The following is a 24751-nucleotide window of genomic DNA, read 5'->3' as shown; positions in this document are numbered from 1 at the left end:
AGAGAGAGAGAGAGAGAGAGAGAGAGAGAGAGAGAGAGAGAGAGAGAGAGAGGGAAAGAAAGAGACTTCAAGAGAGAGAAAAGGAAGGAAGGAAAGAGAAATACTGGGAGGGAGGGAGGGAAGGGAGAGGGAGGGAGGGAGGAAGGAAGGAAGGAAGGAGGGTGACATCAAGAGAGAGAAAAGGAAGGAAGGAAAGAGAAAAACTGGGAGGAAGGAAGGGAAAGAGATATCAAGAGAGAGGGAGGGAAGGGAAGGAGGGAGGAAGGAAAGAAGGAAGGAAACAGACTTCAAGAGAGAGAGAAGGAAGAAAGGAAAGAAAGAGTGAGAAAACTGGGAGGAAGGAGAGAGACTTCAAGAGAGAGAAAGGAAGGAAGGAAAGAGAAAAAATGGGAGGAAGGAAGGGAAAGAGACATCAAGAGAGAGAGGAGGGAAGGGAAGGAGGGAGGGAAGGAAAGAAGGAAGGAAACAGACTTCAAGAGAGAGAGAAGGAAGAAAGGAAAGAAAGAGTGAGAAAAACTGGGAGGGAGGGAGGGGAGGGAGAGAGACTTCAAGAGAGAGAAAAGGAAGGAAGGAAAGAGAAAAAAATGGGAGGAAGGAAGGGAGAGAGACATCAAGAGAGAGAGGAGGGAAGGGAAGGAGGGAGGGAAGGAAAGAAGGAAGGAAACAGACTTCAAGAGAGAGAGAAGGAAGAAAGGAAAGAAAGAGTGAGAAAAACTGGGTATCTGACTCATGAAGGAGGCAGGGCTTCCAGGACGACGCTACCCTTCGAAGAGATTTCCCAGAATCCCCCTACTCAGCGACGCTGAAAGGCATTGTGGGGGAAAGTAAGCCCACCTCGGGGGAATCTTTGCCACCGGGGCAGTTTAAGATGCTCAACCCACAGGGTGGATCAGGCTACAATCCCAGTTTGCCACCAGTCAGAATTGTCTTTCCAACAGATCCGCTCCCCTTTCCTCCTCCTTTCCCCCCTTTCCAGCTTTGCTGGCCTGACCTGACGTGCCACTCAAGCTTTTATTTGCAAATAATCAACTGAGATGCTTTTCAAAGGCGGCAGGCCGTTTTCCTGCTTGCGGTGGGTGGATTTTTTAAAATGCGTTCTCTTTTATTTCTTAATGTACTGGATGGAGAAGCGTTGGCTTTCTACAAAAGCCAAGCCAAGTGGCCCGATCATAAACGGACCATCCGGCCAACGAGCTCTGCAGTTATAAATATAATTTTGCAATGTGCGTTTTCGGTCATTAGATGACCTGGCTGATTCATCAGCTTTCTCGGCGAAACTATTACACAAACTCCCTCGCTTGCATCGGTGGGGTTTTTATTTTTTTTTATTTTTTTATTTAGCTGCTGTTGTTGTTGAAGGCGCAAAGTCCATTTTGATTTAGAGAGAGAGAGAGAGAAAGAGAGAGAGGGTGCCTCGATGCCAGCAGGATCGAAAGCTTGGCCTCCGTCAAGAGAATAATTAAATTTTATCTAGAGTTCATTGGGATTGAGGTGGGCTGGAAGAAATGACAAAAGCAGATGCTTGGCTTTCGTTTCTTTGCTGTTTGGTTCCCATGCTGTGTAGATCCTCTCGGAGAGAATGAAGAGAGACGTTATGGAGAGGTGAAATTAGATGAATAATTCCCAGGTCAGCAAAGGGCATATATATCTATATCTCCCCCCGCCCCCCAGAGTTCTGGGAGGGGAGGGGAGGGGAGGGGGGGAAAAAGAGCTTGGTTGCGGCCCATCAATTTCCTCTCCCTTTAACTGCCAAGATCTTTCTGGATTTCTTTACTGGAACCCATAACTATCTCTTTCCTTGGCAGGACTTTTACAAGCTTGAAAACAGGTGGGAGAAGTTGGCCTAGAAACGGAGGTGATGTCACTTCACGAACCGTAATTACATATTCGCCTGAAAGATAGAAAGGAAAGCTGGGAATTAGCCGAGGGGGGTCTGGATTAACGGTTAACCCTAAGAGCAGGCTAGGGGACGGGGCCCAGGAGGACGCCTCTCTGGAAAACCACGGAGGTTTTTAGACCGTGGACTGCAGGGGTGGGATTCAACCGGTGTTACTACCGGTTCGTTAATTACGTTTTGCGCGTGCAATACACACAATCAGCTGTGCACGGGTGCGCAGCCTTTGAAAAGCCACTTTCCCCTGCTTTTTCAACCTCAGCTGTGCTGCGCAAACCGGTTCTGTGTCTGCTGCTCTTCAGAGCTACCGGTTCTATAGATCCAGGCAGAACCGGTGGCATCCCACCCCTGGTGGACTGACCACGCCAGGCCTGTGTAAGCAAGCACGGATCACATCTCTCCGTGACACATTCTGGTGTCTGGAAGGCGCTGGGTTCAAATCTACACCCAACTCTGCCTGCTAATTGATCATTGAAAATCCAGGTCGTTTCATGGAGGCCTCTCTCGCTTAAGCTGCCCACTCGCTTTCAAATGCCACGGGGCCAAGGAGATGCGGTGTTTTGCACCAACGGAGCACGGCCAACGCCCAGGTGCCTGGCATGCAGCTCTCCAAGCTGCCAACGGGCACCGAAGGAACCAGTCACTCCAGAGAGAGATCAATGGCCGCTGTTACGACGAAGGTTCACAACCTTTTTTGACAAGAGGTTTAAGCGCAGGGTGAAACGTCGGTGCAATAAGCAACGTTACAGAAGGTTCTCAACCTTCTGTGAAGCCAAGGCAAGACAGCACGCCATCAATATTTCGGAGGGATTAACATGATGAGCAGGGTTGTTACGGAGCTGGACTGGGGCCAGGACACCTGGATTTAAAAGGGAATCATTTGAGGAGATTCTTCTTCTTCTTCTTCTTCTTCTTCTTCTTCTTCTTCTTCTTCTTCTTCTTCTTCTTCTTCTTCTTCTTCTTCTTCTTCTTCTTCTTCTTCTTCTTCTTCTTCTTCTTCTTCTTCTTCTTCTTCTCCTTCTCCTTCTCCTCCTCCTCCTCCTCCTCCTCCTCCTCCTATTTCTTTTTCTTCTTCATTGTCTTCTTTTTGTTCCTCTATTTCTTCTTTTTCTATTTCTTCTTTTTCTATTTCTCCTTCTCCTTCTTCTTCTCCTCCTCCTCCTCCTTCTGTCTAGGGTGAAATTGCAAAGAGAGGTCGCTCTGTCAAGTTTGGGAAGATTCTGCCATTGTTCTGCACATGAAGGCCCAGCCTGACACAAGGCCCCGATCGAACAGAGGGAAAAGCCTACATGAAGTTGCTCGATAGAGATTAGCCTTTCGTGGGGAGGAACTACATTTGGCCCCTAGAAGCTCTGATTTTCAGAGGAAGGTCTCTTGTTTCCAGGGAAGGTGAGGTGTGGGCAGTTCCTTGTGTCTTGGGAAGGTAAACACCTGTGCCAGAAGACCCACTTGGGAACTGATGCCACAGCCACCTGGAGGTGGAAATGGATTCGCCGTGCGGTATATTCAGTAGATGCACTTTTGAACTGGAAAACTGAGAAGGCCGTGGAGAGATGAGATAGCAAACTAATGGATCATCGGATAAATCCACCCAGAGTTCTTATTCGAAGCGCAAGCGATCGTGCTCAAATGATCCTACGCAGTGTTGTGAAGACTCTGGAGAAAGCCCCTGGAACCAGATCCGGAGTGGAGCTACGGTGCTTTCCAATCACACTATGTCTGTCTGTCTTTCTTATCAACTGTTTCACCTCCCATTCTGCAGTAAGCCTTCCCCTCCCTCTTTTCCCCACCCATCTGTTCCCCAAAACAGACTGACATTTAAAAAACAGGGAGAGGAAAACGTTAAGTCACAGCTATCTATACGCAGCCAGGAAGTGAGGGAGGGAGGAAGAAAGGAAGTTTTTTATACACTTGCTTGTACTGTAGGTTGCCTTGAACATTTAGAAGTTGGGATTTCAAAACCAGGAGTCAGGCTTCCCTCAGGAATTTGCATCGTCAGAGTAGCCACGTACATATTTCATACCACTGCTTGTCACCCGCTTGCTCATCCCATTCTCCCCACTCAAAGCTGCGGTGTTAAAATCCTTTTGCAAGTCCCCAACTTTGTTGTCTCTGCAGGTATTGGTGGTTAAATTTCCTTTTCCTTGTTACCTTCTGGGAAGAGGCTTCGTAGCATCCGAAGCAGAACATCCAGATTCAGTCACTGTTTTCTTCCATATAAGTATCAAGCTTGTGAACTCTCATGTTTCCCCTTTCCGCTACGCATCACCACAACATTGTGCACTTTTTAACCAAATTTGTACACGAACACATGAATAGCACAGGATTCCTTAAATGTGGCCCCTCCCCCTTTTCTTTTACATACTCCTGTCCTTAATATCTTCATTCCAGGAACTGCCCTGAAGATATACAGTGTTGAGTAACATAAACTCCTTTAAACACGATTACCCATCAAATGCACTCTTTTAATGCGAATGTCTGTGCATGACTTTCTTTGACGTGCTCCATTTTGCACAAGATTTGTTGAGCCCAGAACACCAGGGGCTACAAAACCCCCAGGACTGGCAAATTCCCATGCAGAAAAACTCTTGACTTTAAAATGATCTACAGATTCTACATCCAGTGCCCAGAACTCTTCTTCTTCTACCCTCCCCTATAAGGGACACCACTAGATAATGAATAGGCTATCGGCACCATCAACAGGAAAAATGGCTGTGATGAAAAGGGAGGCGGGGGGAGAAACATTTATGAAATTTGCTATACCGCTGAGAATCTGAAGGGCGGAGAATGAGTGTGGAATATGGGTCCTCTTTTCCTGATGACCTTTTGAGGGATGCTGGAATCCTCAAGGGGCATTTACAGAGAAGGGATGGGACAAGGGGTTATCAGGTGTCATTAAAGGGGAAAGAGAAAAGCTCTCTTCCTTCGGTCTGATCAGGCGAACCACGGTTCGGAGCTCTACCCAAACAGAGCAGAAGAATATCAACAGCCCTTAAGACTTATATACCGCTTCACAGTGCTTTACCGCCCTCTCTAAGCGGTTTACAGAGTCAGCCTCTTGTCCCCCAACAATCTGGCTCCTCACTTGACATGACCTTGGGGAGGGATGGCATTTGCTCTGTGTGCAAACCTGGCGAGTGTGTGTTTGTGTGCATTCGTCTCTGCGAGCCCAGGGAGAGACAAGAAGCCCGACAGAGTATACTTGACTTACGACCAGCCATTTAATGGCAAAAAAAATAATAATGCCCTGAGTAGATTCAGTTACAGCTACGAGATTGGCTTAATAATCATAGCAACCGTTGAAACGTCAGATCTGATCATGCAGTGCCTCAACTTATGACCACAGTGGCTTACAACTGGAATTCCAGTCCCAGTTGTGGTCTTAAGCCGAGGACTACCCTGTGACTTCCCATTCTTATGAGCCCCCACAAATCCTTCATTCAGGCCTTTCCCACATGGCAGCCCCTCATGTGTGGACTTCGATTCCCAGAATTCCACCCGTCTTAAAGCCACCAAGTTGCAGAACACAGCCCTAGAGCTTCCTTGTATTGATAAAAAAGAAAGTTTTTTTTTAACCGAGGAAGATTCGGTCCTTTGTGACTTTGGGCCCAACACCTGCAGCTACCTAAGGTGAGGTAAAACCAATCTTACCTGGTGGAGGTGAGGTGACGTTCGGTGAACTTTCATTCACCCTGGATTTCCATCCTTCAGTGGCCATTCCTGATCTAGAATAGAAAAGAATTCTTTTTATTGGCCAAATGTGATTGGACACACAAGGAATTTGTCTTGGTGCAAATACTCTCAGTGTCCATAAAAGATACATTTGTCAAGAGTCAAGAATCATCAGGTACAACACTTAATAATAGTCATGGAGTACAATAAGCCATCAAATCATACTAGGAAACAGCCAATATAAATCATAAGGATGCAAGCGACAAAATTAGTCATACAGTCGCAAGTGGGAGGGGGTGGGCGATAAGGAGTGATGAGAAGGTTAATAGTAATAGTAATGCAGACTTAGTAAATAGTTGGACAGTGTTGAGGGAATTATTTGTTTAGTAGATGACGCTGGGGGAAAAACCATCCTTGTGTCTAGTTGTTCTGGTGTGCAGGGCTCTATAGCGTCGTTTTGAGGGTGGGAGTTGAAACAGTTTATGTCCGGGATGTGAGGGGTCTGTAGATATTTTCCCAGCCCTCTTTTTGCCTCGTGCAGGACACAGGTCCTCCATGGAAGGCAGGTTGGTAGCAATTGCTATTTTCCGCAGTCCTAATTCCTCTCTGGAGTCTGTGTCTGTCCTGTTGGGGTTGCAGAACCAAACCAGACAGTGATAGAGGTGCAGGTGACAGACTCCATCATTCCTCCGTAGAACTGGGTCAGCAGCTCCTTGGGCAGTTTAGAAGAGACAAAGGTAAGCGAGGGAATGAGATCAATCTGTTGCATCGGTTTTGTGGTGTTGCTGCTTTGGAAATCATTGTAGGAATACAGATAATCCTTGATTTACAACAGTTCAATTTAATGACGTTGAAAAAAAGTGACCGCTTATGGCCATTTTTTCACACTTGCAACCTTTCACGTGATCAAAGTTCAGATGCTTGGCCACTGACTCCTGGTTCACTTACCAACTGTGGCAATATTGAATATTTATCTGGACTTTCTCAACACAGGCCCTTTGCCTGGTCTTTTTTTTTAAAAGGTGACCAGAGAAACCAGGAGGTAAGGAATAGGGTTTCCTGGTCTCCTGGGGGGGACAGATAAAAGAATCAGAAATCCTGCCTAGGAAAGGAACAAAGATAAATAATTTAGCACTGAAAGAATAACCCAGGCTTCATACTTTGCCAACCTTAGGAAAAATAAAGTTATGTGAAAGTGCTTTTTTTTTTTTTTAACAAACAGAACCTCCCGGGATCAAAAAAATAATAAATACAAAACAAGGGAGGGTTCAAAAGCGACGTGAATTAGTGGACTATAAAGGATTAAAAATAAATAAAATCCTTAGGTTTCCCCTAAATTGCATCTACTTATCTACCTCATAGCGATTCAAGGTGTTTTTTTTTAAATTATTATTATTATTTTTAAACTTTCATCCCAATCCTGGGAAGGAGCATCGCTGAAAGAAATTGGTTCAAACACATTCACTTGGATAAGGGAAGAATCTGAGATGTTGGCTTCGTCGTTCCTTATCGGTTTATGAACGTGAGGAAACTGGATCTCAGATTGTACTGGCTCTAGAATTTCATCCCGCCCCCCTCCAAACAGTGGCTGAGGTCTTCCATATTCTGCTCCTTACGTCAAATGAGAATGAGGCTTTCAAGGGTCCTTATTTATGAACAGCTATACAATTCGAACAATTAAGCAAAGCATCTGCTTCTTTCCCTAAGAGCTTAAGCAGGAACCCACCTTCTACAAGGCAGCATGGCTTGCGTGTTTCATCAAATGTTCTATGTCAACTTTTGAGAACATAAATGACTTCACAGGGGGGGAATGACTGGATGCGCTGGCGGACACGCTCCTAGGAACTAACCAACCTGATTTTGGACAGCATGTGGCACAAAGCCAGCCGTTCTACTCAGTAAGTATTCATCCTAAGGGATGGCTTGAGGGGAGTTCCTTTGATTGCTACTTTAATTGCATCCAGCTTTGATCACCACATTATACAAGAGAGTTTGGAAAGGATGCACAGAAGAGCAGTGAATATGATTAGAGGCCCGGAGGCTAAAATGTACGAAGAACGGTTGCAGGAATTGGATATGTCTAGTCTAGTGAAAAGGAAGATCACGGGTGACATGATAGATGTCTTCCATCATTTGAGGGGCTGCCCCAAAGAAGAGGGAGTCAAGCTATTCTCCAAGGCCCCTGAAGGCAGGGCAAGAAGCAACAAGTGGGAACTAAACAAGGAGAGAAACAACTTAGAACTAAGGAGGAATTTCCTAACAGTGAGAACAATTGATCAGTGGAACGGAAGTTGTGGGTGCTCCATCACTGGGGTTTTTTTAAGAAGAGACTAGACAGTCACCTGCCTGAAATGGTACAGGATCCCCTGCTTAAGCAGGGGGTTGGACTAGAAGACCTCCAAGGTCCCTTGCAACTCTGTTATCTGTTCCTTTGGATAAAGGACTTCATCTCAGCCGTGTTCCATGCTCTAATCACAGCACTCTTCTGTTGCTTCCCATCCAGGAAAACCCACCCATAATTAAAAAGAGAAACCAGGAAAAACCTGCAATCTCTTGATTTCGTGACGAGGAGCCTTCCTCCCTCACTTCTCCAGCTTGTGCATCCCCAAGGATTTGGGAGACTGAAGCCAGAGGTACGACAGGAAAATGACTGTGTGGATGAGGGGAAGTGAGCAGCTGGTCAACTGAGACCGATTCCCCCCCACCCTGCCCCTCACCAAATAATCCCTGCCCCTCGACCAGCCACCATTAAGGGAACCTCACTCCTTGAGAGTCGCTCCATTTATTGTTTCTGCATTGCGTCAGGAGGGAAGTATTTGCACTAAGCCACAGGGATTAAAGACCGAAGCTGTGCAGGGGACACAGATCATATCCGTCATATCCATCTGTTTTCGATTCCAACCTTTCACACCTGCTTGTATTTATTATTCCTTGCTTAGACAAGACACGGCTCATTTTCCAACCTTTCCCCTCCCTCCCTTCCTGAAGGAAAGCATATAAAGGCAGGAGTTTCTTTAAAAGAGAGAGAGAGAGAGAGAGAGAGAGAGAGAGAGAGAGAGAGAGAGAGAGAGAGAGAGAGAGGATCATTATCATCTATTCTTCCAAGTTCTCTTCAGCCTCGCTCTGAAGACGAAACTCCCAAGAAGAGATTTTGAGAATGATTGACACGATGGGTGCTCGGATCCAGTGAGCGGTGGAATAAATTGGAGTGGGTTGGGTCAGTGCAACTCCGCTGAAGTTAGCGGTCCTTGGTGCTCTCTGCGCTTGTTTTCTTGCCATGCTAGCACTGAGGATGGTCCCAATAAAGGAGAACCTTTGTTGGGTTGAAATGAGAGGTCCTTGGGGCTACCTCAAAGCTTGCTTGTTTCCTTGCAGACGTTTCACAACCCAAAACATCCTTAGCAAACCAAAAAGACCCAGCAACCCCAGAAGAAGAAAAAACGTGACTCGTCTATTCTACAACACACAATGTCAGAACTGTAGCAACCACAGCGTAGGACGAACTAGACAAGAAGATTGGCAGAAGGCATCCATGAATGCCAAGTGGCAGTCACAAGACATGAAGAAAATCCTTTAATTTCACAACTTATAGGTAGATTTAACCAAAGTTTCAATTGGGAGGATGTGACCAGACCAGGCCAAGTCCAAAAACACTAGGGAATTTCTAGAAGCCTGATATGGCACAAGAAAAAGAAGAAGCAATACAAGAATGATAATGACAAGAAGCAATGGATGGACCCTAATCAAGGAGAGAAGCAACCTAGAACTGTGGAAAATTTTCCTAACAGGGAGAACAATTGATCAACGGAATGACTTGTCTCCACATATTGTGAATGCTCCATCACTGGAGGTTTTTAAGAGGGGATTTGCCTGAAATGCTGCTTGAGAAGGGTTAGAGACACTAGAAAGCCTCTTCCAACTCTGTTATTCTGAGAAGGTAACTGGATATCCTCTTCATCATCATCCTCTGTTAACCACCCCATAATTCATTGTGGGGCTGGAATCTGGGCAATTGAATGGAGATGAATGTTTACTGGCCGGATGCCCTTCCCTGTCACCAGTGTGGAGTCTTTTTTCAGCAGATATATTCCCAGAGAGAGAAATATCTGCTTCTACCTGGGATCGAACTCACTGCCTCCTGACTGTGAGGCGAGAGCTCCACCTCTAGGCCGCCACACCGCCCAAGGTGGATTTGTTCCTCCTAAAAAACGGAGAAAGGAAAAAGAAAGAGATGCTGCATTTGAAGATCCCAAACAATTGGTAAAAATAAAATAAAAAATCCAAATTTTTATTTTTAAAATAGTATTATTTTCTGTTCAGAAACAAGAACACAGCAGATGGGCATCCGCAAACAACATGCGTTGCTCATGGGTGAACAAATGGAGAGAAAGAATGACTGGCTACTTTCTTGTACACATCCGTTGAGGCAACTGGCAATGTCCACAGTCGTACCGATCACTTTTTTTTTCCCCCAGCGTTTTCCCCCCGCCTCCTGACATTTCCAGTTCTTTATCCCAATAAGGAAGATGAGAAGCACACACACACCATGCTTTCCTTCTGGAAGGTTCCTTCGGCCCTGTTAGACCAGGGTGTGTGTGTGTTTCACCTCAGTCCTACCGCAAGAGGATTGCTCCAGGTGGTGGTCTGGGAAAAGGCCCAAAACAGAAGTATCTTTATCGTTGTCGAAATGAAGATATAATGGTTATATCTATATAAGAGAGAAAAGTCTTTTGTGGGGCATTCTTCTGCCCCACGTGCTAAGATAACTTGGCTTTCTTTGGTTTGGTCCACCTTGATTTAAGTAAGGAATTATTCACTATTCTAGTCCAGGCAGCAGAATACTTCGGGGTTATCTAAATGTTCTTTTCCCAAGGTTTATCCTCCACGTTCTTACACAACTGGGTTTTATTTAAGGAAACCTTTCCCCTGAGCTGCAGGGGAAAAAAAAAAAGTAGGTTGGAATAACCACTTGAAACTTCTTCTCAAAACGTCTATGGTTGTTGATTGCTTGCCCTGTCTTTTTTTTTATTTTTATAATGTTTATTGAAAGCTTCAAAACAAAAGAATATTTTTAAAAAAGAGAAACATGTTCTCACATTTTTGCAACGTTTTCATAGCAGTGTCCATTTCTATTCGTGTCAATTAAAGTCACTTGCTACAAGTAACTCTATAACGTGTTTCCTAAATCCTCACTTATTTATGTTATTACAATTATAATAATTTATTTAATTATATTACTTTACATATACACATAGCTATACATACATTTATCCTTATTTCCGTTTTCCCTTGTTGTTTTTTTTAAAATCAATTTCACTAGACATCTTTACTTCCTTTTTATACAACCATTTGTACCATATATTCTAAATTGTAAAAAAAACAAAACACCCTCTTCCTTGTTTTTTTTGCTTGCCCTGTCTATTGGCATCGAGAATTGTGCGGTGTGTTTGCTGCCCAAGGTGCTTAGCTTATCTAGGACGTGAACTATAGGCGCTGCCCTGGATAAGTTCCTTAAACAAGTTGGAGACGCGAAAGCTTCCTTAACTAAGGAGAGAAGCAACCTAGAACTAAGGAGAAAATTCCCTGGCAGCGAGACTAATTAATCGGTGGAACGATTTGCCTCCAGAAATTGTGGATGCTTTTTGTTTGTTTTTTAAGAAGAGATTGGACAGACATTCGTCACAGTTGTTAAACAAATCACTGCAGTTGTTATCAAGTGGTTTCCCCATTGACTTTGCTGGCCAGAAGGTCGCAAAAGGGGGTCGTGTGACCTCGGGGGACACTGAAACTGTCTGTGTATATATATGCTGCAATGGTTGTGTGAAAAACGTTCATAAATCACATTTTTTTTCAGGGCCGATGTAAACCTTTTAACAGTCGTGAAGTGAATTGTGGTAAGTTGAGGACCAGCTGTAATCAATGGAACAGCTGGCCTCTAGAAGTTGTGGGTGCTCCATCACTGGAGGTTTTCAAAAATAGATTAGACCACCTTTGGACCAGGATGGTGTAGGGTCTCCTGCTTGAGTAGGGGGTTGGACTAGAAGACCTCCAAGGTCCCTTCCAACTCTTATTATTCTATTTCTGAAAGAAAGAGCAGGCTAATAAGTACAGGGAATGTGGATCAAAGCTTGTTAGGGTGAGACTGTTAATACATCAACTCTTCCGGTCTCAGATGGAAGATTACAGATTGACAGACTTGGAAGGGACCTTCTGTAGGTCATCTAGTCCAACCCCCCGCTCAAACAGGAGACCCTACACCATTTCTGACAGATGGCAGTCCAGTCTCTTCTTGAAAGCCTCCAGGGATGAAGCTGCCACGACTTCCGAGGGCGACTTCTGTTCCATGGGTGGATCGTTCTCCCTGTCATTAAATATCTCCTTATTTCCAGGTTGAATCTCTCCTGGATCACTTTCCATCCATTATAGAGGATGGAAGATGGCTCTACCACGAGACTTCAGTTCAGCAATTCGGAGCAGAAACAAGCCTTGTTCCGTTCCTTCCAGCCTAGCAGCTGAGAGTTAAGCAGAATGAACGAGGAGGAAGAAAAAAAAAGGAGTGGGGGGAATGGAGTGGGGGGAGAAGAAATGCATCATTTCACGGTAGCATCAAGTATCTATTCAAATGTTCAAAAGAGGAAGGGGGAAAAAAAAACCCACCACCCAACTAATTGACTCCATCTGTATTGATTTAAGGACTGATTAAATGCCTAATCAAGAAAGTCTTAATTAATTTCTTCTTCTTCTTCGTCGTCCCCCTGAGCAAGGAAGAGCCTGAGGAAGGGGTGAAAGGGACAAGGGAGAAGAAAAGCCCTTATTAATAACACCTTAACGCCGCGGGGTCGGGTTTCTTTCGTGCGCAGCAGTCATCCCATGAGGTCGTTTTTTTCTGGATTTGGTTTCGGGGGGCTGCGAAGGGAACGTGGGTCAGCAGGCTGGATGAGACCCTGGGGATGCTGCAAAAGCCCCCCCCCCAACCTCCCCAAAGTAAAAGGAGGTAATCAGAGTCTGCCAAGGACGAGCGGATCTTCCGTGGCTGTCGAGAGCCAGCTGGCCCTGCAGCCTTGGGAAAGACAGCTGTCCTTGCCAAGAGGGTTTGACGTTGAAGCGAGCGGGGAGAAAGGACAGGAGGTGCCCTTGGGTGAGCTCTCTTCAAAAGCCCCCCCCTCCCACTCCCACTCCCTGGCAGTGTTCACACAACACACAGGTCAGGATTGGGGAATGAAGCCCTTGGAAGGACCAGCATAAGCTTTGTGAGGGTGGATCTTGGCTGGAGGGAGGACGAGAGGCCTGGGGCTTGGCAGGTCGAGGGAATCTGGTTGCCTCGGTAAAAAACGGACAAATCCTCAAGAAAGGGGCGGATGAGTGGGGCGGGTTAAAATGCGTCATCGGGATACGGGTAGTCGTCGTCTTACGGCCACCAGGGAGCCCGATGGTTCTGGGGCTGAGCGAGACAAGTTGTTAAAGGGAGTTTGGCCCCCAGTTTTTCTTGCCACGGCTGTTTAAGGGAATCGCTGCAGTTGTTGAGTTATTTAGTTAGTTAGTTAGCCTCCAGAAGTTGTGAACGCGCCAACACTGAAAGTATCCAAGCAGAGATTGGGCAACCTTTTGCCTGAAAGGGTATAAGGTTTCCTGCCTAAACAGGGGTGTTGAACTAGAAGACCTCTAAGGCCTCCTCCAACTCGGCTATTCTATTCTATTCTATTCTATTCTATTCTATTCTATTCTATTCTATTCTATTCTATTCTATTCTATTCTTTCCTTATTCTATTCTATTCTGCATTTTATTCTGCATTTTATTCTGCATTCTATTCTATATTCTATTCTGCATTCTATTTTATTCTATTCTTTCCTTATTCTATTCTATTCTATTCTGCATTTTATTCTGCATTCTATTCTAATTCTTTTCTATTCTGCATTCTATTTTATTCTATTCTATTCTATTCTTTCCTATTCTATTCTAAATTTTATTCTGCATTCTATTCTATTCTGAATTCTATTCTATTCTATTCAGCATTCTATTGTATTCATTCCTATTCTATTCTATTCTGCATTTTATTCTGCATTCTACTCTACAGAGACGGAGGGAGGGAAGGAGAGAGGATGAGAGACAGAAGGAGAGAGAGGGTGAAAGGGAGGGAAGGAGAGAGGGACGGGGAGAGGGAGGGAGGGAGGGAGAGAGATCGCATTTTCAGGCAAAATAAGATGTCAGGGTAAAGCCGAGAGCCATGGCTCGTGGGGTGGTGGTGGTTATTGGCTCCACGTTTTGCAACGGCTGATGCTTAGCGATCGTTGTGATGGAAAAAACAACAAATGCCCTCAGCTGCCACAGCTGCATCCAATTTTCTTAAAACAATATATGGAGGGGTGGGGAATTCCCCAACCTTCTTCCCATCCAGAAATACATATATAAAGGGGGAAAGCGGGGAGGGTGAAGAGACGTCTTGGGGGAAATCATTCGACGCCAAATGGCCCAGTCCGTCTGTGACCGACGTCAGGACCCTGCCTGCTTTTCCAAATGGGGACTGGAAAACAATGGGATGGTGAGGGCTGAGAGCGAGCCTGTTTTGGGAAGTGGGGCCGCTTTCAAAGGCTGTGTCTTCTTCCTCCTCCTCCTCCTCCTTTTCTTCTTTTCCTCCTCCTTCCTCTTCTTATTTTTCCCTTTCTTCTTCTTCCTCCTCCTCCTTTTCTTCTTTTCCTCCTCCTTCCTCTTCTTATTTTTCCCTTTCTTCTTCTTCCTCCTCCTCCTTTTCTTCTTTTCCTCCTCCTTCCTCCTCTTATTTTTCCCTTTCTTCTTCTTCCTCCTCCTCCTTTTCTTCTTTTCCTCCTCCTTCCTCCTCTTATTTTTCCCTTTCTTCTTCCTCCTCCTCCTCCCTCTTATTTTTCCTCCTCCTCCTCCTCCTCCTCTCCTTCTTCTTCCTCTGGCTGGAGTATTCTGGGAGTTGAAGTCCACAAGTCTTAAAGCTGCCACCTTTGGGGACCTCTGATCTAAAGGGATAAAATAAAATAAAAAAAACCAGCTCTCTCTTGAGAGAGAGAGAAGAAGGTTGACTTAAGCCTGTCTAAAATTCCCAATGTTCGACATTCCTTTAAAAAAAAGGTTTAAACAACATTCTTGCTCTTAGTGATGTTTCTGCTTTTTCTGAATTATTTATGCTCTCCCTATTCATCTTCTCCCCTGCGTTTGTGGTGCATGTTTTATGCTTTTAAACCATTGTGGGATAATCTGCATGTGATTTAAAAAAAAAAAAAAAAGCCGGGATCACTCTTCCAGCGATTTTTAATCTTCTTGGCCAGATTCCTTTGCAACTTGGTTTCTTCCTCTCTGTTATGGTCTGGGAGAGCTCATGGATTTGGTCATTTCCTCTATTGTAGGCCTTCTCCATTTCTTCCCCAGCTGTTGAGCATTATCTCAACTTAAGCAGATTTAAAGGCTCAAATTAGGGCTTATTCCTCATAGTTTGTTTAACGTATTACGAAGCGGGACGGACATTTATTTCAGCAGTCCCTCCACCCTTCGAAACATCACAACTCTGAGTGATGTTCTATGGATCCTCCACTCTGTCAAGCTCTTGGGAGAAGCTTGCACAAGGACTGCATGTGTCAAACACAAGCAACGAGGGTAGTAAGCCACAAGTGGCTTGATCCACACAAGGTCAATGGAATAGAGCTGGAAGGGACCTTGGAGGTCTTCTAGTCCATTTTGGACAAGTGACTGTCCAGTCTCTTCTTAAAAGCCCCTAGTGAGGAAGTACCCACGATTTCTGGTGGCAAGGTGTTCCCACTGATTAATTGTTCTCACTGTTAGGGAGTTTCTCCTTAATTCCAGGTTGCTTTTCTCCTTGATTGGTTTCCACCCGTTCTTTCTGGTGCTTTGGAAAACAAATAGACCCCCCTCCTTTTTGTGGCAGCCCCTCAAATACTGGGATGCTGCGATCATGTCCCTCCTGGTCCTTTTCCCCCCTCTAGACTGGCCATCCCCAAGTCCTGCAGCCATTCTTCATATGGTTTAGTCTCCAGGCCTTTAATCATCTCAGTTGCTCTTCTCTGCGCTGTCACGGACATCTAGACTGTTATTGGGTTCTAGTCAACCTAGTTGAAAAGCTAATTGATATCGCTAGTCCAGGTATGACAGGTGGTACCACGGGTTCTATGGGCGTGGTTTGGGGAGGGCACGCTTCGTGGGCACACGGGGGCTTTGCGCACGCAGAGGGGTTTGATACTGACTTTCTCCTGCAACCCTGAACTCTCCCTGTGTCTTCAACAGCTGACGCGCAACCCACTCTTCACTTTATCTCAGCAGAGGGCTCTCTTCCACCACCCCCGGCAGGCTGAGCCCAAACCACTGGGTTCGCTCATGCCAAAGCGAGGCCTCTCCAACAGCGTCTGTCGCTCAAATGAGAAACCAATTAGATCTCCCTGGTGGTTTCCTTCTCTTTCTTCCAGCAGGCACCTAATTGGAGCCACACCAGTCACTCATTCTCTTCCTCCCGAAGAGAGCAATAATGGCTAATCTTCCTGCTGTTCCCTTGGCCTTCTAAACCAATTGGTCTCGGTATCTGCTGGTGCGGCTGTAGGGCCGCGAGCTGGTATTTCCTGTGGGTATCAGGATCAAAAATTGCTTCTCTCGTCCTAGTTCAGTTAGATGCTCCCGGCAACGTGCAATGGGGCTCAAGGAAAGATTGGTAGGAGGGGGGTAGGCCTCTCCAGCCCCAGGGTCTCTCTGGAGGGCTCAACCTGCTGCAAGGCAGCCCTGGAAGGTGGCGTCTCCATGTGATAAGTTAAAGAATCGCCCTCCCTTTAGAAGATTAACTTGTCAGGAGGAAGAGGAGGACACGAGACTTCTTTGTGACATCTCTAAGGGAGAGACTAGAATCAAAAAAAGAAAAATATTCCATTGCGTTGCATCCACAATCCCAAAATGAGCATTGCTAGGACAAACAGGCAGAATTTTGGAAAAAACTAGTTTGTAAGGATGTTGTAGGACGGTGGTTTTCAACTTGGGGCTCCTGGACCCCTGGGGTGGGGGAAGGCACGATATCATCACAAGCCTAGCGCAAAGGCTTGAAGAAATGTTATGATTTAAATCTTGAGTTTAGTCTTGTGGGGTCCGTGGCCATGGTCCGTGGCCACGAAAGGTATTTAAAGGGAGTCCGTGGTAAAGGAAAGGTTGAGAACCACTGGCGTAGCAGACGAGCAGGCTGAGCTGGAAGGCGGGGTTAAACGTTTCATCAGTTTGGAATCATTGCACAGCTACAAGAGACCCAAATCCAACCTTCCCTGAATTCTGTTGACCCTTATCTAGTGCCAATTTAGCTTTGACCATGAGTTGACCAGGTTCTTGATTATAGGTAGCAATAATAAACTCCTCTGTGGTTTGAACTCAGCGAGTGTTTCGAGTTCTTTTGAGCCTGACAGGTGGGTGGCTTTACAGAGGCCTGTCCAAACAAAGGGTTCTGAGCCCATGGCCTACTACTGGGCTTTGAGTCAACATCACCATGCTACCAAATGCTTTCAAGTTCCATCCTGGACATCACAAGTTATAAAGATGGGGAAGCTGTTGCTCCGAAATGCTGGAAAACTGCAGCCAAACAAGTAATAATAGTGCAGACTTTGAGACAGTGTTGAGGGAATTAGTTGTTTAGCAGAGTGATGGCGTTGAGGGGAAAAACCATCCTTGTGTCTAGTTGTTCTGGTGTGCAGTGCTCTATAGCGTCATTTTGAGGGTAGGAGTGAAACAATTTATGTCCGGGATGTGAGGGGTCTCTAGATATTTTCCCAGCCCTCTTTTTGACTCGTGCAGGATACAGGTCCTCCATGGAAGGCAGGTTGGTAGCCATGGTTTTTTCTGCAGTCCTAATCACTCTCTAAAGTCTGCGTCTGACTTGCTGGGTTGCAGAGCTAAACTAGACAGTTATAGAGGTGCAGATGAGACTTAATCATTCCTCTGTAGAATTGGATTAAGCAGCTCCTTGTGTAGTTTGAGCTTTCTAAGTTGAGAAGATCCTAGGCGGGTCGAGGATCTGACTACGTAACTTCTACAAAGATGTCTCCACTTCAGAAATTAATTGTGCTGCTGCCATGCTGCCTCGTTTCACATGTCGGCTTGTTGAGAACCAGAGTTAAGTGAACCTGTCTTGCTTTCATCATGTTTTTTCCACCCTTTCCCCAGACAGTTCCTCTAGATTTCTGGCAAACTCCGCTGTACCGAGGATGATGAGTACAAAAGGTTCCGCGGCGAAGAAAAGGTGAAGGTTGTGTTTTGTGTGCAAGAAGCTGAGATTTCAGCTGAAAATGTTAACAAAAGCATACCCAGTATTTAATCATCAATATTACGGAGTGACAACAAGCTTGTGGGCCAAAAAAAAAAAAAAATGTAGGAAGGAGAGAGGGAGAAAGAAAGAGCGATTATAAAGATGGAGAAATGCCACAAACACGCTTCATAAGAATCTTACTTGACCTTTGCAAAAAGTCACACGGATAAAAGACACACTTATTATAGAAATCAATAAACACAGTATGACTCACCGAACATAAAAAATAATAAAATAAAAAAAACGGTAAGTAACTAAGCTTTAGAAATAAATAAAAGTACGTTTTGATCCTTTCATATTTCAGCCAGATTTGCACCTCCTTCCCACCCAAGCCTGTTTGCCTTAAAAGCAGGGCCGGCTCCAATTTTTAAGAAAGAGGTAAGACGAACGTACCTGCTACGCTTGGCTGTAAGTGGGGTGGAAACTTCTATTTGCTCTGAGGAGGCCCTGGAACTTCGCTTTTCCATTTCTCTCTGTAGGGATGGGAGTTGTGAGGAAGACAAACGGTAGATCGGTATTAAAGAGGTGCTGCACTAGAATACAACGCAGATTTTTTTTTAAAAAAAGGGGGAGCATTCGTTAACTGATTGATTAGGTCTGGAGATCTGTATAAGCACAGGGTGGAAGGGACCTTGAAGGTCTTCTAGTCCAACCCCTGGCCCAAAGCTCTTCTCCATGACTGTTCCTCAAGTGCTGAAAGACTGCTATCACGTCTCCCCTGAGCCTTCTCCTTCATTAGGCTAAAGAGATCTAGTTTCACCTTAACCTTAACCGTTTATCGTTTTAGCTTCCCAGACCTCTTATTGTCTCGGTTGCTCTTCTCGGATATTCTCAGATATTCTGGAGAAACGATACCTTGGCCCATTCACATCACATGGAGCCAAACGCTGGATTTTAGCTTCTTTTTCTTTCTGTTTCATGAGGCAGGAGGACTGAGGGCAGGTGCCAGAAACTGTCCTGATTGAGAGTTCTGAGGATGTTGGGTTGGTGGGACTCCTTAAGGCCATCAGACCCTCCTCACACACCTGGGAGAGGACCCTGGCAGGGAGGGAATCAGGCTTCTCCCTCCTAAGTAGGAAAACTCGAGGGGCATTCAGGGAGACGAGAAAAGGGGAAACGGCTTTTGCGGCTAGACCCTGCCCCCCTTGAATATTGAGCCTTTCTTACTTCAGGCAGTTGGCCAGTCTGTGGGTCAGGGTGCGGATCGACCAGGAGAGAGATGAAGGGGATGTTTCTGAAAATGACCAGGCCATGCTTGCTCCTTTGCAGACGGGGGAGACCGAAGCAATGGCTTCCTTCAATGGAAAAAAAAGAAAGAAAAAAGAATTATCTGAGGTTAAAGGCGGCATATCTCTCACCTTGTTTTGTTTAGTGGCCGTTCCGCTATCCTAACCTTAACCTTACCTCTGAATAAAACATGTTACTGAGGAGGTATCTGTGGGATTCCCTTGCAAATACAGTCTGCTTCTGCGTGCTTCGTATTTTCTTCCTACTATTTCCTTCCCTCTCCTTCTCTTTGTGGTTTATGAATAGAAGAGCTCCGATCTTCTGGGGGCAAAGAGCCATCTTACATTGGTCATCTGACTGACATCCAGAGCTACATTGCAAAAGGCCCGGGTCTTGAAACCATCTACCTCAACGTTTACCTAGATGGCTTCCCATTATAGGTAGGCCCCGACTTACGACCACAAGGGAAGCCGACGCTGAAGTTGCTAAGCGAGACAGATGATCGGGCCCTGTTTTTAAGTGGGCTTTAATTCATTTGACGACCTTTCTCGCCAGAGTGCTCAAATTGTTCAGTTACTAACGCGGTCCTTAAGTGAATCCGGTTGCCCCGTTGACTCTGCTGGTCAGGAGTCATAAATACGAGCCAGCTGCCGAGGCTTCTGAATTTGATTCAGGTAACCGTTGGGGATTGCTGCAGCGGTCTGAAGTGTGAAAAACGGGTCGTTAGGTCGTGAGTTTTTTTTAGCGTCCTCCTAACTTTGATCGGCCACTAAACGAGAGGCTGTTAAGGTCAAGGACTTCTCACAACGCAAAGACAATTGTGTTTGTCCAGAGCTGTGCTTCTTTCCTCCGGCACTTTCCATCGGATGGTGAAAATGGCCTTCGGGTTAGCGAGTTGGCCTTGGGCCTTTGACAAAGGACGTCGGTTTCTTAACACTCTCTCTCTCTCTCTTCATTAGCTTTCGCTGCACTGGCGCATTGACGTTCAAAGGGGAAGAAGAATGCTGCTTACAGCATCATTTCCAATCTCTTAATGCACTAATAGATTTCAATAATGACACTGCAGCTGCCAAGGGCTGACCTGCCGGGTGAGCTGAGGGGCATGGAAAGTGCATGTCGACACAGGGGAATTTCTGGGGTGTTTCGTGACCTCGGATGGACAGCTCCGTCGACGTTCTCCCGGCCCACTCACCGCCTGCCGAGCCCGACCTCAAAAGCTACAGAATTCAAGATTTCTTCCCGAGTTGCTGCTGTAGCTTCCCCCCTCTCCCCCATCTTTCCATATGGAGTCGAAGCAGGCGTTGTCAACTCTGAAGCTGGCCTGACTGAGGCCATCTTGGAGGCTTCGGCGTTGCCACCCTGGGGATGAGGGTTAGGGAGGGAGGGAATAGAGATAGCTGGGGTTTTGTGGTCAAAGCAAAATAGTTTCCCCTGAGAACCAAGGACATTCGCACAGGGGGCTGAAGAGAGGTGGAGCGACGTTACCCGGCAACCAGAATGGCTCCTTGATTGGGCCATGTGACTGATTGATTGAGAAATTGTGGGGGGGAAAACCGTTTACTTTTAATGAGGTAAAAACCGCCGGAACTTTCAGAGTCGGTTTTCACCAGTCTGTGCCAATATGATACGTCCAATAAAACTGTTCTTTAAAGAAATCTACTCGCCTCGGAGTTCTGCTTGCTACGGGTGTATTGCTTGGAACCTGACACGGGTTATAGCTCTCCCGTATGATGGCTAATTCAGGTGGTCCTCGAACTTACAACAGTTGGTTTGGCGACTGTGCAAAGTTATTACAGCACCGAGAAAACTACGACCTTTGAAGAATCCTCGCGATCGGGGGATCAAAGTCCAGACGATGGGCCACTGCTTCATATTTGCTTCCTTCCGAGGTCGGTAAAACGAGGACCCAGATGGTTGGGGGCAAGAGGTGGACTCTGTAAACCTAAGGGCTATTGCTATGACCATGATTAGGTCCCTGGGGTCACAGCCATGGTTGACCTTCTGACAAGCGAAGTCCGATAACAGATGATCAGAGTTGGAAGGGACCTTGTAGGTAATCTAGTCCAACACCCCCTGCCCAAGCAGGGAAGTCAACAGGGAAGCCAGATTTGCTTAACGATCGTGCGACTGACTTAACAACCTAAGAACAAGAAAAGGACTTAAAACGGGGCAAAACTCACTTAACAAATCTCTCGTCCTAACCACAGACATTTTGGGCTCAGTTGTGATCTACCTGTAGTGTTCTTTTTTTTTTTTTTTTTAAGATCAGCCCAGGCACGTGGATCTAATTAATCCTGCCACTCGGGTGTCACCCCTCAAATCCTCCCTGCGTGCCTCTTTTTTTAATGAGGACCAGCGATGTGTTCTCGATCAGCAAAGAGAAAGATCACCTCGTCACCTTGGGGAAGAACACAGCAGAGTCAGGAGCGGGATGACTAGTTGGGTAATGACCGAAGATGGGGCAGTTTGACCTCCTCCTCTGGAGGAGTGGAATGCCAATTAATTATCTTTTTTTTTTTTTTAAACGACTAGCTCAATTACGAGGCGCTAATCGCCTGTGTAGGGCACTGCCAGAAAAAAAAAAAAAAAAGGAGAGGAAGGAAAAGAAGGGGATACACAGGATCAGCCCTAAGCACCTATAACTGAGAACGACAAAAGGGGATTATTGTCAAGCTGCAGGACCAGCTTCTAATCACGGGCACGAAGAGTTATGGGCCCATCCTGGCTGACCTCGGTGCCAGAAGACAGTGTTCTCTCTTCAGTGGGGGAGGCGGGGGGGGGAGGGGGGGAGAAGAAGGAAAAAAATATTGCTTGGGGTGCTTTTAGCGCTGCCAACGGTATTCCCTGTAAAGGTGACCAGACACCGTTCATTAGCCTTTAATTCTCAGTTCAATTACCAATAAATGTCAGTAATTAATAAGGCAGGCGCGGGGAAGATGCTGAGACTTTACACAGCCAAGACATCCGCAGGATGTGAAATGTGAGGCCGTTTTGGATGGTCTGAGCTTCCCTCCTGGGTCTCAGGGTCCTGGGGGAAAACGATCAGGTGGCAGCAGACTTATAGAGGTAGTCCTCAACTGACAACCAAAATGGAGGGGCCGGATTTCCGTGGCTAAGCGAGACGGTGGAGTTTCGCCTCATTTCACGACCTTTTCTTGCCGCGGTTGTAGTGGTTAAGTTTGTCATGTAGTGGGGTTAAGGGAATCTGGCTCCTTGTATCCTTACGATTTATATTGACTGTTTCCTAGTATGATTTGATGGCTTATTGCACCCTATGACTATCATTAAGTGTTGCACCTGACCATTCTTGACTCTTGACGAATGTCTCTTTTCTTTTATGGACACTGAGAGCATTTGCACTGAGACAAATTCCTTGTGAGTCCAATCACACTTGGCCAATAAAAAGAATTCTATTCTATTCTGTATATTCTCTATTCTATTCTATTCTATTCTATTCTATTCTATTCTATTCTATTCTATTCTATTCCTATTCCTATTCCTATTCCTATTCCATTCCTATTCCTTTCAGTTCTATTTCTATTTATTTCTATTTCTATTCTATTCTAGCTTCAAAGCACAAAACCCTTAAAAATTGCCCAAGAAAGCGACGGGAAGCACTAGATCTTTTTCCTGAGCAATTTTTTAAAACTTGCCGTCCACAAAGGAGATTAGATTTGCCCTCTGGCTCCAGGACCTACAAATAATGTTTCCCCAAGGGAGGGAAGGAGGGAGGGAGCTTAACTGCAATGCTGGCTGCCTCCAGACCTCTTCATCGCAAGGCCTTATTATGACATGATGCTACCGAGATTAAAAGGCAACCCTTGAAATAAGCATAACCTGGAGAAATTTGCCAGGGGCTGGTGTTCTTTCTTTTCTAAGATAATTGAATTGTAGAAAAAAAAAAATTGAATTTGAGCTGGGAAAAATCCTAAAAAAAAAAAAAAAAAAGGACTGTTTGCAAATGATTTTTATTCTATTTCTTGACAGCATCTTTGATTGGAAAGGGCAACTCTGAACAATGTCCACAGGGGTCCCCCCCAAAAAGCCAGAAGGCCACGATTATCAACTTACCAGCCATCAATAGTTCCCAGCAAAACTGAGCAAGGAAAAAAATCAGACAGGGGGCAGATTGGGAAACATCTTATCAAGCATCCTGCCTTGAGCAGGGGGTGAGACTAGAGGATCTCCAAGGTCTCTTCCAGCCCTACGATTCTATGTTAATGAACTGCAGAAACAAGTGAAAAAATATATATGTGCTGGCTCACCCTTCCTCAGAACAAGGAATAAATTGAGGCAGCTGCCTTTTTGGTCTCCGTATAGCTCATCTGGAAAATGCTAAGTTGGTAAACGCAATATATATCCAGGAAAAGCTAAATGCCCCTCATGCATCATCACAAAACCTCCAGAACCGTAAAGCCTACAAACTTGAAATTTGGCACCTATGTTCCTCTTGGCTTCTAGGGGCTCGCTAAGAAAGCATTTTTCCAAATGACCATCAGAGCGTTTAGTATTTCCTATATTATTATTATTAACACGCTCAGATGCTAAGGAGTTCTACTCCCCCTCCCCACCTAAAAAGAAATCTCTTCCAAATGCAAAACACAAGCAGAGGAGTTTCAGTTTCAGTTTTAGTTTCAGAGCACCAAGCAGCTTTAGTGCAGAACAATTGAGCTAAGCCACGCCCAGGCTCCTTGCTGTCTCTTCCTTGCTCACACAGCAAATACTGTTTCAGTTTCCAAACAGCCCTCAACTCTCTCACACTGACAGGACGCTAGCCAGATGAATACCGATGGATGCTGGTAGGCAGAGGCAGAATTTTTGCCCCCTTGTTTTCCTCCCCAAAAACTAAGCCCGACCACATAAGTTTCGTAGCGAAGCACGGGTATCGAGCTAGTGTTTATATATATAATTTTTTAAAAAAACTAGTGTAACATATATAAGAGTAAGGATTTAAGAAACCCTTGGCTTTTCAGTGCTGGCTGAAACCCTGCTCCCCACAAAAGCAATCAAGGCCAAGGTATCAGTCCAATGTCTTTCTACAAATGCTGTCTTCGGTCGCATCCATCCAACCGACAGCTATAAACTTAAAATGACGCCTCGGGGGTATATTGGAGCGAAGGGGCAGCCCCATTTGTAGGAGAGAGGGCCAGAAAACAGGAATGCTTCTGTTCCATCCTCAAATGTTCGGTCTGTGTGGATCTTAGTGCTAACATCTGGAAATCGGAAACCACGGGAGGAGAGGAAATCTATTACAGGTGAAGTATGTACAACTGGCAGACTTCAACGAAGAAGTATACATAACATGCAAGATTGCAAGCAAAGGCGGGAGATTAAATCAACACTTTCTGTATGGTCAAACACAAAAGAAAGAAAGAAAGAAAGAAAGAAAGAAAGAAAGAAAGAAAGAAAGAAAGAAAGAAAGAAAGAAAGAAAGAAAGAAAGAAAGAAAGAAAGAGAGAGAGAGAAAGAAAGAGAGAGAGAGAAGAAGAAGGAAGATGGAGAGGAAGGAAGGAAGGAAGGAAGGAAGGAAGGAAGGAAGGAAGGAAGGAAGGAAGGAAGAGAAAGAAGAAAGAAAGAAAGAAAGAAAGAAAGAAAGAAAGAAAGAAAGAAAGAAAGAAAGAAAGAAAGAAAGAAAGAAACCCCTCCT

General features: G+C 45.4%; 1 protein-coding gene across 1 annotated transcript in view; it reads right to left on the bottom strand.

The window, feature by feature from the left end:
• Nucleotides 1-1628: 1628 nt before the first annotated feature.
• The window catches only part of MORN1 (MORN repeat containing 1), a 65148-nt gene continuing 42025 nt past the window's right edge, over nt 1629-24751 (bottom strand). Inside the window, exons 12-15 of the mRNA XM_087944434.1 lie at nt 19045-19172; nt 18271-18350; nt 5546-5619; nt 1629-1891 (exon numbers count right to left, since the gene is read on the bottom strand). Coding sequence (XP_087800560.1) covers nt 1743-1891; nt 5546-5619; nt 18271-18350; nt 19045-19172 — 431 coding nt within the window. The 3' untranslated portion in view covers nt 1629-1742. The remainder of the gene's footprint in view (nt 1892-5545; nt 5620-18270; nt 18351-19044; nt 19173-24751) is intronic.

The sequence above is a fragment of the Notechis scutatus genome, chromosome 16, assembly GCF_049901735.1.
Source record: "Notechis scutatus isolate UNSWTSFEM ecotype Mainland chromosome 16, rNotScu1.2, whole genome shotgun sequence".
Lineage (NCBI taxonomy): Eukaryota > Metazoa > Chordata > Lepidosauria > Squamata > Elapidae > Notechis > Notechis scutatus.
This window is presented reverse-complemented; position numbering and strand designations above follow the sequence as displayed.